Genomic DNA, 18,696 nt, shown 5'->3' with positions numbered 1-18,696 from the left:
CGACAGGTTTGGAATTTTATCTTTGAAACGCCACACTTTTCTTTGAAATCGCTTTATTAGTTCTCGTGCAATAAGCGTTTTTGTGAAGCTCTAAAAATTACAACTACAACATTTGAACATAGCCCCTATACCTTAAGGTAAGACGTATTCTACGTCAAACAGAGAACAGTTAGAATAGTTTTCGATTATTATTTTTTTATCTGAAAGATGGTACCTCAGGGGTGGTTGCTTTTTGTTTTGCTTAAAAATTACTTGCTTTAAATATATATATTTTTTTTCATAAAACACCAAATATCACCTTTAAAACGAGACCAGAAACATTTTTATTTTTTCCTTTTAAATTCACCCAAATCATAAATGGTCGATTCCAAACATTGTTCGATTTGGCATGGATTGGTCCAAGTATTTGTTGATTGGCGCATTTGTTGTGGCTGCTGCTACATTTCAATTCGCTTCCATTCCTATTGCCAATGCGTGTCCGTAATGACAACAACACTAACAACAAACACTACAGCTACTTACCTAATAAAATCGAGTTGGGGGCGCCAAAAAGTACAAAAGCTCAAAAGTACAACAGCCAACATAGTCACACAAGCTAAAATGGCAGCTGTTGTTGTTCCCACCTTCTGCCAACACACTATGCTTGGAACTTTTGCGCATACATATGTATGTACATACAAATGTGTGTTCCATATGAAATATTGCCGTGCGTGTGCTGCGAATAGCTGTAACTGGCGCATATTTTGCGCTGTCAGCAATTTTTCTATGCAGTAGCTAAAATTTATCGCCAAAAGCAACTGGAACAATGTGGCGGGAAAAACGACAGCAGCAAAACTTTCGCACGGCAACATAAAGGCGCATACACACCTACATACATACATACATAGTAGATATGTATAAGGGTTTCGACTACTTTGTGCAACAGCGTGTGGCATGCAACTCTTCTAGCTCATCTTTTTACTAATTTATATGCGCATATTAAATTGGGCATAATTCTGTGGCACGCATACTCACTCATACAAACACGGCATACGGCACACATACATATACGCGCGCGCAAACCGAAAAGCATTTCATTGCTCCCAGGCAACTCAGCTTTAATTTAGTCGGCGTCAAGCAACGCCTTAATTCCACGAGTGTGGCTGCATAAATTTCTTCACCTGTATGTAATTATAATGCATTCTCATACGTATGCGCGTGCATGCGACAAACAAACAAATACATATACATATGTACATATGTACATACTTGCATATGCTAACGTATGCCAAGCCAAGTGCTAAAGTGGGCGTGCTTACAAATTCGATGGCTTGTAAGTAGTCGGTGACTACTGTGTGGCTATGTGGCAGCTTGTCATCATTATCGAATTGGCGGCTATAGTGGCAAGAAGCGAAGCACTCAGCTCATCTTAGCCACGCAAAATGGCAGTGCCTTTGTGTTGGCGGCGGCGGCGGCGGCCTGCCTGCTTTCGTATGTACGTAATTGGCCGCTACAAGCGCTTGTAATTCAAATTAATGCGAGAATATAAGAAAGAAAAAAAAATCTCGCTACACTTTGCAAATTTGAATTTCACATGAGCTTTGATTCTCTGCTTTCTCGCACTTGCTTCTAGCCGGCTGCCAGCGCTTATGTAAGCGCTCTCGACTCGTATGCACCTTTTTGTGTCTGATTTCTTCCTGTAATGAAATTTCTTTTTATTACCGCACTTAAATCACCACAGTCTTTCGACATTTTTATTCAACTTGTCAGCTATAATCTCGTCTGCATGTCACTGGCTTTATTACCTTTATATAGCATAGCATAGGTGGCAGCGGCAGCAGCAGGAGCAGCAGCTACATAGTGTATTGGTGTGGACACACAATCTGAACTGTGCTATGCTGTGGCTTCATCAATTGCTTGTTCTCACCCTAACATGCATACATACATACATAGCTTTATTAATTTTTTCCCTCAGTCATCTCCATGATGGCTTTCATTCACATACATTTTCATGATTGATTGCGGGCGTCATAAAATACGGATAAGTGCAACACTTGGTATTATTTTTCCATTTTTATAGCCAGTAGTCACTCACTCACATCCACACACACACAAGTATATCATCATAGTGTTCGGTTACCCTTCAGAAAAGATGTGGTACACTCTGGCAAAGCGTTAGTTTTGCAGTTCACATTTCGTAACTATCTCCAAGTTACTGAAGAACGGTTGTATGTACAGTTAGGCAGTTGGACTGCGCGTTTTGTTAACTTCGTTGTCTTGAAAAGTTGTTGGTAATGCAGTTAAAATATTCAGCAATTCAGCTATGCAAAATTGTGGAAATTCTGGCATTGCATATTTCAAGGGGCAATACTTTGTTAAATACCAGCTTATGAGATGGTAACAAAATTTACCGGTTACAAGAGTACAAAGAATGCGAAAAGGGTTTAAAAACAGGACTGGAATTTTATTTACCGGTTACAAAATTTTTATTACCAGCGCAGAATGGACCTGTGAAACTGCAAATGGTGAGAAGTAGATGCACGAATTCTCACTTCTGCAAAAATTTCATTTTGGCCTCCTAGACCGCGGTAAATTCCCGCTTCCGTCGCAGTCTTGCTGCATGAAAAATATTTTTGCTACCAAAATTCAATCAAAAGTTAGAAAGCAATCGTTTTGAACAAAAGAAAGGCAAGGTTAAAAAATGCTTTGTTTCTATGTGCCGTTCATGAAGGGTTCGATCAATTGTGATGAAAATTGTATCACATTTTGTAGAAAAATTCTGGCCCCCGAAAAAGGAAGCTTCATAAACGGTGGCAAAACCAAGATTGATTATCAGCCCAATTCTAAATCATCCCTGAAGTTTTCTCTGAGCGGATTTGGATCCTCGTGAAAGTAAATTCTATAAATATAAACTCCTCGGGAAAAGATTTCCGTCTAAATTTATGAGAAATGAGATTGTGAAAATATTTAGGTATTGGGCTATAATGTGCACGGTGCGACTAGACGGGAACTCTTTTTGATGAAGCGCTAACCCCTGACGAAAATTGCGAATATCCCGTACTCTATAAAATAGGAAGATTAATGGGCTAAGAATTTGTTGAGGACTTTTCCGAAATGGCTACAGTAGTAATACAACAACCATTAGGTTTCACAGACTCCTCACGATGGTTTGTATAGGAGGACTTCAGGTTCCGCGTGCTTTCACAATGCGTCTGGATGGGCTGCTGTGGTCACTGGCAGCCACTTCAATCTAACTTAATCTAGCCATATTCCGTCGCTAGGAATAGAAAAAGTAAAAAAAATAAAGATGTTTATTTAAAATAAAATACTTCATGAAAAAAAATATCGGCCAGTTCCTAGAACCGGACACCAGGCCTCCAGAATTGAACGTCAGTGTCTACCCTATAGGCAACATGGAGAATTGACAGTTGAAAGAATTGCACTTAAGTCCCCTTTTCATTGTGAACAAATAACGTATAATGTTGGCGATAGTTATAAACTAGCACGATATGCTGCTGGGCATTCATGTACATTAGGATGGTCCTTAAAAAATCAAATGAACGATTTTTTTAAGTCTCACCCCTTCAATGGGTAACTCCACTGTCATAGATATCACATATAAATTTTGGTCACCATTGGAGTCTGCTACAGGGGGAAAAGTTCAGAATACCCTATGACGACGTCTTAATCGACTTCAATCATTTATATGTTTTTGGATATTGTAAGAAAAAAATTAATTTAAATTTTTTGAGTCTCCATAGAGGAATGCGAACTTTGCCCCCTGTGCGATACGTCTTAACCATCTCCAATCGGGACTAAAATTTATGTAAGGGTTGAGGCTTATGAAATCTGATGTAAAAATTTGCTCCCAACATTTAAGGACCACCCTAATGTACATAAATATATCTGTGTATTAGGAGTAAATGCGTGTGTGTGTGTGTGTTAATATCAAATGAGAAGAATGTCCCCTTTTTATGAGATTTATATTTTTGTAACACATTGTTATTGTTGGAGCTTTAGCACTATGTGTGCTAAGTTGTCATAAAATTTGAAATGTGTGTTTTCGAGTGCAATGGACTGAGCAAGAAGCTATTTTTACCTGTCGAATGCACACCAAATTCATTTTTATTACTTCAGCTTAGTTTTTGAGTATAAATTGGAAACGAGGTGATTTGAGTTTTTGACTTTTTTGTGCATATGTAAGTATACTCATACAAGTTGGGCTAATAAAAAATTTTCGTAATGGAAATTTGGTATGCTTAAGCCTTTTATAAATTTGCACTTTGTCCAATAAAATATACACTAGCATTTACAAAAATATACATACATATATATGTTCGAGTATATGCATGTAAAACAAGGCTGGGCGCGATTAGGAAAATATAAAGTTATTTACAACTTAGCGTTATTCGGCTTGTATTTAAGAAGTAAGTCTTCTAAAAATTAAATTACATAAAAAAGATATATCTTTCTTTTTTAAACAACTAAAACTAAAACTGAAAGGAAAATTAATTTAAAAAATTATTAAAAAAGAAGTAAAGTAAGAAAATAATTTTCTAAAAATTAAATTAAATAAATAAAAAATTTAATTTTTAAATATAACATCTAAAAATTTAAAGAAAATTAAATAAAAAAAGGAAAAAAATACTTCATAAAAACTACAAATCGACGGCTGAATGGAAGATCGATATTCATTAAAAACTATAAATTCTAAAATAAAAAAAAAAAAAACAAGTTAAAAAGAGGTTTCCAAAGATTAAATCAAATTTAAAAATATTTATAAACAAGAAAGTATATTTTTCTTTTATAAACAATGAAAGCCAAAATTTAAGAGGAACTTATATCAAAAGAAGAAAAATTTATTAAAGGAAAGAAAATATAAAAAAAAATCTGAAAAGTAAAGGAAGACTAAATTAAGAATGAAAAAATAACCAAACAACTTGTTAAAAAAAAAACAAAAAATAAAAACGTAATAAGTTAAATTAAAAAGAAAAAATAAATAAATTATTTTTCTTAAAAAAAATAAAAAAAAATATAATTAAATTAGAAAGAAATATTTATATTTTTAAAATAATAAATTCTATGAATTAAAAAAAATTAAATTATGAAAAATTAAAAATAAGAAAAATACATAAATAAGATCCTAAAAATTTAATTTAAAAAAAACTCCGCTTCCCGAGTATTCATACCTCGGTTTTCTCGAATGGCATGCCAGTACTTTGCTCACTCGATCATTGTGACTGTTGGTGCAGCGCGAACAAAATGATATACATACATACATTTCCATTTGAAATATGCTCAAGTGCTTTCTGTCAAAAGAGCTTTTCACCATCAAAGTTGCCAAGAAGCTCCCTAGTAAGACTTTCTTGCCAGAATAAGCAAACTCTTTTAAACTATCTTGCTTACGGTCTTTCAATTGTCCTACAAAATACTTGCAACTTAGCGAGAATTTCGCTGTAAATTTACATAAACATCTCTTTAAAATCACTTAAATTCAAAACCACTTCAATTCAAAGTGATTGAAGTGTATATCAATAACTCTACAAAAACAAATTCACTTTAAAATACAATGATACCCACAGCTATAATGAAAACTAGTCAACTTTTTTGCATTCAAAGTATTCCGATTTTTCTTAGGAAATGAAATCCAAACCACAATAGGTTGCGAGTGGGAGAGAGAGAGAGCGCGTGGGTGTAATTTTCTGTCATTAAAATGGCAGCGTTTCACTAGAGAAAGAAAATAAACGTTCACTTGAAAAAATATGCTGTGCTTTCACTCACCCACAATTACATATTACATACATACATATTCTTACACACGCAATTAGTTATATATCTAAGTAATTTCACAGCACTTACTATTTCTACTTAAAATTCTACCAAAGACGTAATTTACTGTATTCATTCGTTTTCATTTTGTTTTTCATTCTTCCTTTTCTTGCATAGCTGTCGAGCAGCGATACCAGTTCCAGTTCACGTGACATCAGCAGCAATAAAGGCGCGAAGTTTCTGCTGCGAAAAGGCAAATCAAAGCGAAACAGCAAAGGTGAGTGCTAAGTATAAATATGTACACTGAAGTACATACACACATACACATATATGTATGTATGCATTTAAATGCTGCACTTAAAAATACAGCTATGTATTCATACATACGTATCTATGCATACTTAAATATATACATATATACACATATAAAATCACGCAAATTGTGAAAGAAAAGCTTTGCATCAAAAGGTAATTGCAGCAATTTACAAAGTTTTAAGGCTTAGCAGAAAAAAGTATCGTACGAAAAGTGCAAAGCGATTACAAGCAAAATAAGAACAAAACAAAAGGGAAAAAATTAGTGCACTAAAAGTGTGCATTAAATGCAAAAAGGGAAAGAAGAGAAGCGAAGTCTCTCTAACATTACATGCGAACGTTGTTATTTTTTTAATTTGTACTTAAGTCGCTTTAATTAGTTGCAATACGCTATTTACCTTTTATGTATTTAAAAATACAAACAAACATCTCCAGCTACAAGTACCTACTGAACTCTATGGGTTTTTTTTTAACGTTTTTTTCCCATTCCACACCATGCTCACACTTTTCACCTTTCAACTCATTTACAGATAAAAAGTCCGAAACGCCTGCAGTGCAATCGAAAGTACAACAAGTACAACAAGAACAACACGAAACACCTTCCATTAAATGCGTTCTGGTTGGCGATGGTGCTGTGGGAAAGACTAATTTGATTTTATCTTATCTCAAGAATCGTTTCAATTCGGAGCACGTGCCGACAGCATCGGATATATATAACGGTAAGTGTACGAACCGATTGTGTTTTTAAATCAGTGTTCAACGTTTTCGAACTGGACTCTTTCGTTGGTTATTTTAAAGTTACGTATACGCCATGTATGTATTATTTACTTGAATATTCAGTTGAGCAGAAGGGATACTTTTACTGTAAATTAATGTGATTGAGAGTTAAATTTACTAGTTCTTTGTGTTTTCATAATAGGGTAGGGATAAGATGTATGTGCATTGAAAGGAACTTTCGTGGCAATATACAACAAATACAAACTAAATTTGACAATGAATAACGAAAATTACTTTCAAAATATAGCGTACAATTTATTTTTATAACTTCAGCATAATTTCAAATTTAAATAATTTGAGTTGCATGGGTGGTAAGTTAAGAAAGTCAGTTAGTTAATTGAATAACTGTATGCAATAGAAGCTAAAATCGTTGAAAATTGAATTTAATTTTTCCAATCCGGTCTTCTTCATTAATCTTAACATCAAATCACCTCTTGTACCGAAAAGCCTACTGCAGACCCACATGGCACAATGGTTCAAAACTGGAATTTGTGGTTCATAATTCACTGGAGCCCTATTTTTTCACTCAATTTGATAATTTTTTATTTTTTTTTGTGAAAGCTTATAAAATTTGGAAGAGACCAGTTGAGCCCAATTTTTGCATTTTCATTTCCTTGTATTACATTTTTTAGTGCAAAATGCAGCAAAAGTAGCAGTTTTGAAGAAAATCGATTCTCCTGTTCCAGTTAATAAATGTAACATAATAAAAACTAGTAGAAAGCAATTGTAGGGTTACCCCAAAACGCAAAAAATTCCCCAAAAAAATGTTGAAATATGTATTTGAAAAAAAAATATTTCCGCCAAATTAATTTTTTTTTGGTTCTTAGAAGAATTTGCGGTGTGCAGTTTTAGAGACATTTTAGTACATTTTAGTATAATTTAGAAAAAAAAATTTCTAAAAATTAAAAAAAAAATTATAATTTTGGAGAAATTTTTTTATAACATTTAAAATTTTTTTTTCGTTTTGCAATTGTGTTCGACTAGTTTTTATTATGCAAAATTTATTAACGAGTAGGAGGAGAAAAAATGTAATACAAGGAAATGAAAACTCAAAAATCGGACTCAGTTGGTCTCTTGCTAATTTTATAAGCTATCATAAAAAATCAAATTGGTTAAAAAATTAAGGTTCCAGCGGATTATGAACATGAAATTCCACCTTTGAACCACTGTGCATGGCTTAACAAGATGGGAGTTACAACCGAGATTGATCAAGTTTGTTTACATGTATGTGCCTTATTATAAACGGTACAAGAACACCCTGGTGCATATTTAATTGCTAAGTTATCTGTGTAGTTTAGGCCGATGTGGCAGTCAGTTGAAATGACCAACACACTTACACCTCGTAGGTGCATTGTGATACCACTATGAGACATGGGAGATGCAGAGGCTACTTTCCATGCTAACATTTTTAATCTCTTATGAAGCAGGGGATTGGTTTATACCCACACCGGATAGTTCCGTAAGAGACCCAAAGAAGTGTTTCGCAGATGCTGAAAAAAGTCTTTTAAGGAGACTGAACAGCTCGTTGTTATTTTTTCATTCCTATCGGCTTGCGGCCATTGTAGTCCATTTGCTATGCTATTTCTAATCATTAATTTGCAGTTGGCTATGGGTATTTTATTCGTACCTCTATTTTCACACAGTGGAAGATTGGTACCTTTCTTGGTTAGCTCACCGGCCCTGCAATTTTCGTCAATACCTCTAGGTCCTGGGACCCACATGAGGCTGGAATTGAATACGGTACTAATATCACTTAGAGCTGCCAAGCAATCCTTAACAACCGTTGATCTTAGCATTGAAATTTTCATTTATTTGATAGCCACTTGGCTATCCGAGAAGATATTAATCGTAGTCTTCGTTAGGGCATGTCTTTCAAGGTACACAACCACCTCATTTATAGCTAGAACTTCTGCCAGATAAACGCTGCAGTAGTCCAGAATTCGAACGTATATTTGCAGTCCTTATTCATTAGAGAAAAATTCGTACCGAACCTTACTGTCTAGCTGGGATCCATCCGTGTAAAAATTGTATTCCACTCTCTTCTTGACAATATTTTCGTCCAAAAGAGCCTATCAAAGTTGGGTTTAGGGGCGGAGAAGTTTATTCCGATTCCACTACTCTCTGTCCAGGTGCTATGTGTGACCATATTAGAACACGGACAGGCGCTCGAAGTGTTATATTCTTCGCATTGCCATACCAACCAAACGGTTATTAGCAAGTCGATAATTTTTTGAAAGCGTTAAGTCCGTCGTGTTGTTTACAAGCCATGCAGATATACATGAAAAGTATATGAGACAGCCAACGTCCAACATCAGATCACATTCCTGCAGCATGTGAAGCATTATCGGATAGACTCGATGCTACTATGCACGCTACAAGTGGGTACATGTAATAGTAGATAATACACTTTTTGTCTTACACAAAATTATAGCATTTTTAATTGGTAGCATTCTTAGCATAAGAATCCGAGCTCTATCCAGAAGCTTAATTATGTTGAGGACTTTTTTTATCAAACATAAATACTCAACAGCTCCGAAAGAGGAACTTCATTTAAATCTAACCCAATTTTTCACAATGAAGTACCTTAACAATATTTTCACAATTTTTGCGCCTATTAAATGCCAGTTATCTAAATAAATGGTTGTTTTGAGAAGTGAAGCTAATTTTTTTGTTTTTGCAATAGCCTTAGTTCTAGCAAGTTTTAAGCAATAACGTTCGCTATTAAAATTTTTGCAGATACGCAAACGCTCACAACCACATAGAGATATGTAGATACTTTGTTTACGTGGCCATTTTTTTTTCATTTCCTTTCCGTACTTTTGTGCTACTCAGTTTGTGCCCTACTTTTGCGCTGTGTATTTCCTGCCTAGGCATATTCCATTTCCCAGCAATGGCAGTATTTTTTATGAATGAAAAATTGAAAAGCACATCATTCATATGTGCATACATATGTAGTTATATACGTATGTACACGAAGCTGCAGTGCTACGCTAATATACGGACTTGCTGATATTTACAAAATGAACAAGTTACTAGCTGTAGGACTAATATACAGGCATACATAAATATGTACATACATATATACGAGTATGTGCCTACAGTTAAACTATCTTACTCACAACGGACTAGCTTATCCATAGCCTGCCATGTTGACAGCTTTGTTGTAGTGCAGACTTTCGTACGTATCGAAAGTTATAACTCAAACACCATTTATTTTGCTGCATATGTATGCATGTACATATGTATACATAACATACATTTCCATACACACATATACATACGTACACATACAGCCGTCAGCAACTACCAACCGTTATTGCAAGTGATTGAATTATGATGTGCTCACATATCACAGCGCTGCAAGGCTGTCGCTTGGCAGGCTCACCAATGTCTGTCCCCATACTCCTATCTAGCTGCCATCCACACATACATAACCACAATTGCACTGCGTATGGCAGCGCTTAAAGCCAGTTTGCTTGCTGTTATGGAAATTTATAGCCCACACCGTAAAGTAGCTTCACGCATTTAGTGTGTCAACGCGCGCTGCAGCATATCTGCTGTGTGTGTGTTTTTTCGCTATTAAATTTGTGTGTACCCAAGTATGTATTTGTGATGTGCCTTTTGTTTAGAGCAGCCGCTTGAAATGTGTGCCATGCACACAAAATCAGCCCATTGGCTCTCATTTACTCCACTACTACACACACACACACGGTTACTCGCTACATAATACGAGCTTTAAGCCAATAAGTACCCTGTAGGGAAGTCAGAGCATATGCGTGAAAATTCTTTGGTGGGTTTTGTCATATGTGACATAAAAGTGAAATATCTGGTTTTGTAGAAATCTTTGTAATACAACTTTTTCTTTGCAAACTTAAACAATTGAGAAAAATAAATGAGTAGCGTAATAACCAAATAAAAAAATTTTATAAATAAATAAATAGCACCATTACGTCATCCTCGCGGATGCAGAGCAAAAAAGAACCATAAGGCCCGTTTTCTCAAGTGGGTTTTAAAATTTATCTACCCATAAATTGTAAAATAAAGATCATCGCGACTTCATTTTGGTTGTTGATTTTGAAAATCTCACATCAAATTCGTAATCAGCAATCTTGAAATCCCAAGTTTTTTTTTTATAATCCAATAATTTTTTAAAAATTTGGCCGCCATATAGAATCCGGCATTTTGGATTTCGAAAATTTGAGTTTATATTCATTATTAAAGACATCAAAAAACCCAAAAAAAAAACAAAAATAAATCCGTTATTATATATTGTCTGTCACATAAAGCTCGCCATGTCTCTTGGCATGAGCAAAACGGACTTTAGATTCGTGTTCAGCGATCCCAAAAACATATCGACAAACTAGTCTAGTCAAAAGAACTTTTCAGCGATTTTTTTTTCTGGTTATGTTTTACCCTAAAACCAAATCATCCAATTCGCGTGTAAAATCTGCCGCCGATTACAATCATTATTTTCTAGTCATGCAGTTTTTGAGATATCGCCACATAACGGGTTTTGATTTAAGAAAAAAAGATCAATCATCAAAATTTTTTGTATCTAGAAACTCCGTTAATCGATCAAATAAGTAATTTAGCGAAGGGTAATTAAATTTGCTGTTTTATGTTAATAATTAATTTTTCGTGAAAATTACAGGTTTTCAAGATATTAACGACGACTTAGAAAAAAGTAATTTTTGCTAAAATCATAAAATTTTTTTATATGGATTGCAAAATATAATAGACATACATAAATGCTTAATTTAAAAAAGTAATTCGCATGAGAATATATTCTTTTATTTTTGCTTAAGTCAAGCTTAATAACTGGTCAACACAGAATTTTTATTTTTGTGATTTATTTATTTATTTTTTTCCATTTTGAGGGCAATTGATAGCTCGTTTATTTCCTACTTTCCTGCAGGGTTACTTGTCGGTATGCGTGTGCACATATATCTACTTACATACATATATATGTGTGTTATAATTGCCGCTTATACCGATATGAATGCATTTACGAGTGTGCCGATGTACAGCAAAATATCTTTAAAGCTAAAGGTAAGGACTTTGCTATAGAATACCATGAAGCGAACTAAATTTAGAGCGGATGGAAGTAGGCAAACTTATTACGCACTTATGCGATTTGAAATTAATATTTCAACAGCGCGTTCGTTACCTAATTTTAGTCAGCCTAAAAATATGCAATATTAGCAGGAAGCGCACAAAGTTTATGTTCTTATCACTTATATTTCTTCGCTAATATTTGTAAGCTTACGTTGATCATATTTGTGAAGTAAAAATACAACGTACACAAATTAGTATTCTGGACAGAAAATTTAACTGGAACGGCAATGTTGAAGAATTGTACAGAAAGTTTTGTGTGCATTTACTCTTTGGAGTCATGTATAGCGGCCCACACAGAACGGCACCTGACTGTACATTGAATCTACCAGGAGCTAGATCATCCACTGCAAGCTTCTGCTTTGATAATAAATTTTCGACAAGAATCTCCTTCAAATAGATAATGGGGAAGCGTTTAGTTAAATAATAATGAAAATATTCTTTTTTTATTGTGTCTACTGTGTCCAATTATCAGTATAAAGTCAATTATATACTTATGGTGTTTTCGTATGTATACGTACATATATGTATTACTTATGCATGTATATGTTAGTGGAGCGTACAAATTTATCCTGTGAATTCACTACAATAACATGACGAAGAGAAGGACTAAATACTTATGTAAGTCCTGTATGCAAACAATCAAAGTTATTAGGTGTATAAACAATACCTCTTCAATGGCTAAGACTCTAACCGAAGATAAGCTACTTATGCTGAATTTATTCATATGAATTGGATGTATATAACAGTGTTGGCACTTGAAAATATTTTTAAGTACCAAAACGCCTACCAAATCAGTTTCCAAACTAACAAAATTTCGTTCATCATTAAAGCTAAATTGATTTCTTGAATTTACGGGGTTTTTAACTACACACACACACACAAATTATTGTTAAGAGGGTCTTTAAATAAAAGAATTGACGTATTGTATAAAAACTTTTGTAAAAAAATTAAAAACCTTTGAGATTAATTCCATTCATATCAAACATCTTTTCTTTGTAAGTGAAAAAAAAAACAAAATCAGACATTTTAAGTATTTCAATAAAAAAAATCCCAAATTTGTTTCAATTTGCATACACTCACACTTTTTACCAATACACTCACACTTTGCAAATTGCCTATCATAAATTTTTCTTTCAAGACAATAGGTAATTTCTGGTTCTATTTCAACAGCCAATCGGCCATAGCTTCGAGAAGTGAGTTTTTGTTTGCATATAGTGAGGCTGATATATTGCAATTCAACACTAAACATCAAGAGTAGTAGTGAAAAATTTTGCACTATCACTTACTACTGAAAGTTTAGTGCACTACCCCCATCTCTGAAATTTAATATGGAAATTCAATACCGGCTTGGTTCAGTAGTTTTCGAAATTGAGCCGAAAGAGGCACCTAAATTTTATTTTATAAAAATATGCATGTGTATTTGTATGTATAGATGAAATGCCCAACGGTTGCTCAGTGACTAATTCTTGCAATCATTACGCTCCCAAAAATGCAGTTGCGCTGTCTAACAGTATCTAATCAATTACATTTGTGACATGAAATTACTTCTCAAGAGCGAGGCAAAACTGTAGAATTCGTAATTTTTTATTATAAACAAATGGCAGTGCGTTCTATATAACTTTCTTAAAGGATTTATCATTGATCTCTAACTTACCCGCTGTTTCCACTCGAATTGTTGATAGCTAATCCTTCAAAGCACTTCAGTGTGATTTTAATACCATTTGATTAATTCAATTGAGTTGCTGAGTAGACAATATTGAGTGCAAGGTTCTTCGTATCTATGTAAATTAGGGTGGTCCAAAAATGATTGTGAAAAAGTAAAGTCGGAATTTTAATGCTCTTACCCCATAGAATTCTTGAAAGTTCACACTTTTCGATCGGAAAAATCGGTTTATTTTCAGGAGACTTCCCGCAAAAGTGTCCAATTGTTTATTTTATTAAAAATTTTTAATATTAGCGATTTTTTTAGGGGAGATATACAAACTGGCGGCCGCTGTGGTTCAGCGGTTAGCAATGTGTGCTACCATTCCGAGCAACATAAAAAAAAAATATTATTTTTTATTTATTACACATTTAGAAAAAAAAATGTTAGTATTAAAATTTTCTTAATACACCATTGAGTGTTATACTGAATATTGAGTATATACTGAAAGTCTCCTGAAGAAAAACAAACTTTTCCGTTCGAAAAATATTGATTTCCTATGAAAAATAATAATAATTTGAGCGCTTTGAATGACCTCTAAATATTTTTTATTTCAAAATAAAAAAGTGGTATATTTTTTTTTTTTTTGGTAAAGAAAAATTCTGCGGGTGAGAGGTTTAAAATTCCGACTTCTTATTTTACCACCCTAATGCACATTCATATGTATGTATACACATTTTGCTAAACAATTGTAAGCGATTGTGGCTAATTTGGTGTAACAACGAGCTTTGAAAGGAAATGAAAGCAACTAGGCGCAACAGCGTAAAAGGACCGAACCGGTCCACCGGTTATTGAATGCACACAATTGAGTGATTAAATGCTCAAAAGCTTAAGAATGAGCAGCGCCTAATTGAACACGACTACAAGAGTCTTTAACTATCTGTCATTTTCGACAGGCGGATAGTTGGCTTCTTTTCAATTTCCTTTGTGGCATTTAGGGAATCACCCACCCAGAGTGTATAGTATAAGAAGTAATTTTCAATATTTCTTTAGAAAATTGCTATGTAGCGCTATTTTACACCCTTTGACGCTCGAATAGTACTTGCACACACACACACACATTTGGTTCATACACATAGAAGTTTACCTACTTGTAAACCAAAAAAATGCTCAATTGTTATATGTAACGAATTTGACTTAAAAGCAGAAGCTCAACACAACAGCGCCAATCAAACGAATGTGCTTTTCACAAAAGGATAAGCTCTTAAAAGCATTAAGAAAACGGGTTTCAAAAAGGAAGAATTGAAATACAATATCTTACGTCCCAAAATCATCCATGGCCTTTGTGTTTTCCTGCATGTAGGTATGTATATGTAGTGGCATAAATACCATCAGTAAACTTCTAAAAAGGTTCAACCATAAATGCCGAAATTTCAAACGTATGTACGATGACAATCTAAAAATATATTGGTCAGCGATAGTTTCTTTAGTGAACCTATGTGCAAAAAAAAATTAATAAATTTAAATTAAAAATTACACCCGCACACAAAAAACGTGGTGTGTGCTTTTAACCATACCCACCTACGGACATGTATCCGAATTATGTATTACGAATTAGGTACGAAAATATTATTACATTTAACTACTGTCAAGTAGTACAGCTGCTTTCGTCTCTAAACCAAACGTCGAAAGAACAACAAGCGAAATTCACGCGAATATCTCGAAACATCCATGAACTAAATAAACTTATTTATAAAAATATTTGTATAAAGTACTTATCTAAAAATATTTACATACATCTACATATATACATATCCGCGTATTTGTGTTAGTTCAGCTGTAGCGTCTGTTCATCTGTGTTTACATACGTTCATACATACATATGTATGTAAATAATTAGACGGTAGAATAATTAGGAAATTTGTTTATATTTATTATTTTTTTATTATATTTTTAATTTCACCTGAATTCACTCATATCACATTCTTAATTGAGTCTATGATTAAAATGATAAACAGCCTTATTTTGTTGACATGTTTACATATCTACTGGCGTAATACATAAGTGGTATTCTCCAAATCTTGCAAAGCCATGTATTGCATAACTTGCAAACACACAACAACAAAATACATGGGAAACAACTTTTCCTATCGCTGCAAAATATGCAACGTCGAAAGCCATGTATATATTTTGCAAAAGTGCTTTCCGATTACCGAATATTCGGATTATCGAGTAGTTCGACCATCGAGTTTCGACTGCATGCGTTTTTCGATTGCTTTTAACACATTTTGAAATTTTACCATTTCAGCGGATGTACTGGTCAACGATAGCCCGGTGCACCTTACCATCTGCGACACAGCCGGCCAGGATACATTGGATAAACTACGCCAATTGTGTTATCCCGATAGCGATGTGTTCCTATTGTGCTTCTCCGTGGTGAAGCCGGATACATTTCATGCTGTGAAAACGAAATGGGCACCCAAATTCTCAAAGACAAAGGCCGCATTGCTACTTGTCGGAACACAAGCGGATTTGCGCAACGATGCGCAAGTGTTGAATAAATTGCAGGTAAGTGAGCGGTATGCGCGTGTGTAACAAATATGCAGAGGACAGTGCATACTATATGCATACACCTATCTACATTTAACAATTGTATGAGTGTGAGAGCATGAGAGGAGTTACAGCAAAAAAAAAAAAAAACAAAAATGTTGATATGTATGCACTTAAGTAGTAGATAGCATGATAAAAACATAGCAAGGTATAACCGTTCTCTCAATTTGTCGGCCATGATTTTTTTTTGAAGTTTGCCAACATTTTAAAATCATATAAAAGTGAAAATAAAAAATTGAAATTGTTCGAAATTGTTGTTGCTTGAGATTGAAAATGAAAATGTGTGTGTGAGTTTGTGAGTAAATTTAAAAATTAAATTGTTTGGAAACGTCAAGAATCTTAAAAGTGACTCTCAGCGGTTCTAGTTACCTTACTATATTTTTATCATGGTAGATAGGTGGCACTCTGTACGTTGCGTATACGCCCTGCTCACTGTTAGATTAGCTTTGTCACAAGCTCACACACATGCATATGTACTTAAATACTTATAAATATTTTTTTTATTTTATTTTCTTGTATTTCATTTCATTTCGTTTGGATATGCCTAATGAAACCGTTCATCAAATAAAACAATTCCAACATTTCCATTCCTCGTTACGTTCACATGTACATACATATGTACATACATACATATATGTTGAATGGCTGAAACTTGGTTTTTGTTACTGCATTTCATCAGCTTAATGGCGAAAAACCAATTTCATACGCTGATGCCTGGGATTTGGCAGCAACTGTTGGCGCGAAATACATCGAGACTTCATCAGCAACACAGGTAAGCTAATGTGAGAATGTAAGCTTTTGTGTACACATGTACATGTATAGTGTCCATTTTGTTGGTGTTGAAATGTAAACATGTTAAACTTGATGCATTTTTCTTCACATTTATTTGCTAAAATTTTTAAAATTAATTTCAATTTGAAAGTTTGCTCCAGCCAATGTTTTGGTACACGGTTTTTTTGCCACAAAATAATATTTATTTAATATTTTTCCCTCTTTTATGTTTACTTATTTAAAATGGCTCCCATATGCCTTTCAATGGTGTGGTTGCAGTTACATTGGAATATTCCCCATTGTTTTGGCAGGGACACTCTTTATATAGGTACTAAAAATTTCGATGTCGTGCAGTGTAAGTTGTAACCTCTCGAACAGAGAAAGTAGTTTATGGTCTAACTGATTTCATTACAACTGGACTGCTGTACAAAGCTCCTAATAAAAGCTTGATATCCCGTCCAAAATTTGGATGGTTTTCACACAGAAGTACAGCTTACTAACCCCATCATATTGCAACTTTCATAGTTAAACCATAACATCAACTTTTGTAAAGGGTTCAGAAGTGTGTAGCGATAAAAAAGCATAACTTTCTCATCTTTAAAAAATAATATCCAGGCTTTTGGCCTTCCAATTTCACTTTTCTCTTTAATATTTTATTTATGCGCCGATGCATTATTTTCTGCTTACGTATCGGATATTGACGAGTTCCTTCCCTCGCTTTTCTATGGCTTTTATAACTGCTGGCCATATTAAAAGTTATTCGTGACNTTGTAAAGGGTTCAGAAGTGTGTAGCGATGAAAAAGCATAACTTTCTCATCTTTAAAAAATAATATCCAGACTTTTGGCCTTCCAATTTCACTTTTCTCTTTAATATTTTATTTATGCGCCGATACATTATTTTCTGCTTACGTATCGGATATTGACGAGTTCCTTCCATCACTTTTCTATGGCTTTTATAACTGCTGGCCATATTAAAAGTTATTCGTGACTTATATTGGCATCAATTCAGATGGCTGTCAACCATCCAATGGGCTCGGTTTCGCGTAATACCTTGGATTGGAAGGTGCTAATTCTTGGTCAGCATTCCCAAAGAGTCCTTACCATTCGGCTGGATTCCGACTGTAGGGTCCTGCACCGCACCTAGGCGCCTGCCCTAGTATCTTTAGAAAGTTAAAAAATATTATCACCCTCTTACATAACTATAACATACAATTAAAATTCAAATCCTTTTTACTAAATACAAACTCATTTGCTTATTCTTCCATTTCAGGACAAAGTTAAGGAAGTTTTCGATACAGCCATCTGGGAAGGGCTTGCGCCAACCACCTTGCCATCCACACCAAAACGACCGCTATGGAAGAAACTTTTGTGTCTCGCGTAAGAGCACAGGGATAAATAACAAAGGGACAAAACAACTGAACAATGAAACGAAAAAGACAATAACAACAATAAATGCGAACAAGTCAAGGCGAAGAAAAGTCATTCACCAGAGCCAACAATGAAATAAAAAGCGAAATTTCTTGGTACACATAGTTCAAATGAATAGCAATGAAGTGAAATTTAAGTGAATAGAACGAAATATTTTTGAACTTGTTTGCTGCGCAATTCATTGAAATTGAATTCAATTAAATTCTAAACTAAACGAAAAGCAACGAAAAGACAAACAAAACCTTAAAATTTCTTAAACCACTAACTNTGCAATTCATTGAAATTGAATTCA

The 18,696-nt window shown here is 34.2% G+C and overlaps 1 protein-coding gene across 2 annotated transcripts in view; it reads left to right on the top strand.

Moving 5' to 3' along the window:
• RhoU (ras homolog family member U) overlaps positions 1 to 18,411 on the top strand; it is a 97,500-nt gene extending 79,089 nt beyond the window's left edge. Inside the window, exons 4-8 of one of the 2 annotated variants that reach the window (XM_017617249.1) lie at positions 5,926 to 6,025; positions 6,591 to 6,779; positions 15,903 to 16,162; positions 16,884 to 16,976; positions 18,247 to 18,411. In XM_017617249.1, coding sequence (XP_017472738.1) covers positions 5,926 to 6,025; positions 6,591 to 6,779; positions 15,903 to 16,162; positions 16,884 to 16,976; positions 18,247 to 18,357 — 753 coding nt within the window. In that variant the 3' untranslated portion in view covers positions 18,358 to 18,411. The remainder of the gene's footprint in view (positions 1 to 5,925; positions 6,026 to 6,590; positions 6,780 to 15,902; positions 16,163 to 16,883; positions 16,977 to 18,246) is intronic. The other variant, XM_017617250.1, reaches the window with a different exon arrangement.
• Positions 18,412 to 18,696: the final 285 nt, after the last annotated feature.

This window comes from Rhagoletis zephyria, unplaced genomic scaffold (assembly GCF_001687245.7).
Source record: "Rhagoletis zephyria isolate East Lansing unplaced genomic scaffold, Rhagoletis_zephyria_1.1 Rzeph_scaffold_01374, whole genome shotgun sequence".
In the NCBI taxonomy this organism is placed as follows: domain Eukaryota; kingdom Metazoa; phylum Arthropoda; class Insecta; order Diptera; family Tephritidae; genus Rhagoletis; species Rhagoletis zephyria.
The sequence above is the reverse complement of the archived record's forward strand: the minus strand, read 5'-3'. Positions and strand labels throughout refer to the sequence as shown.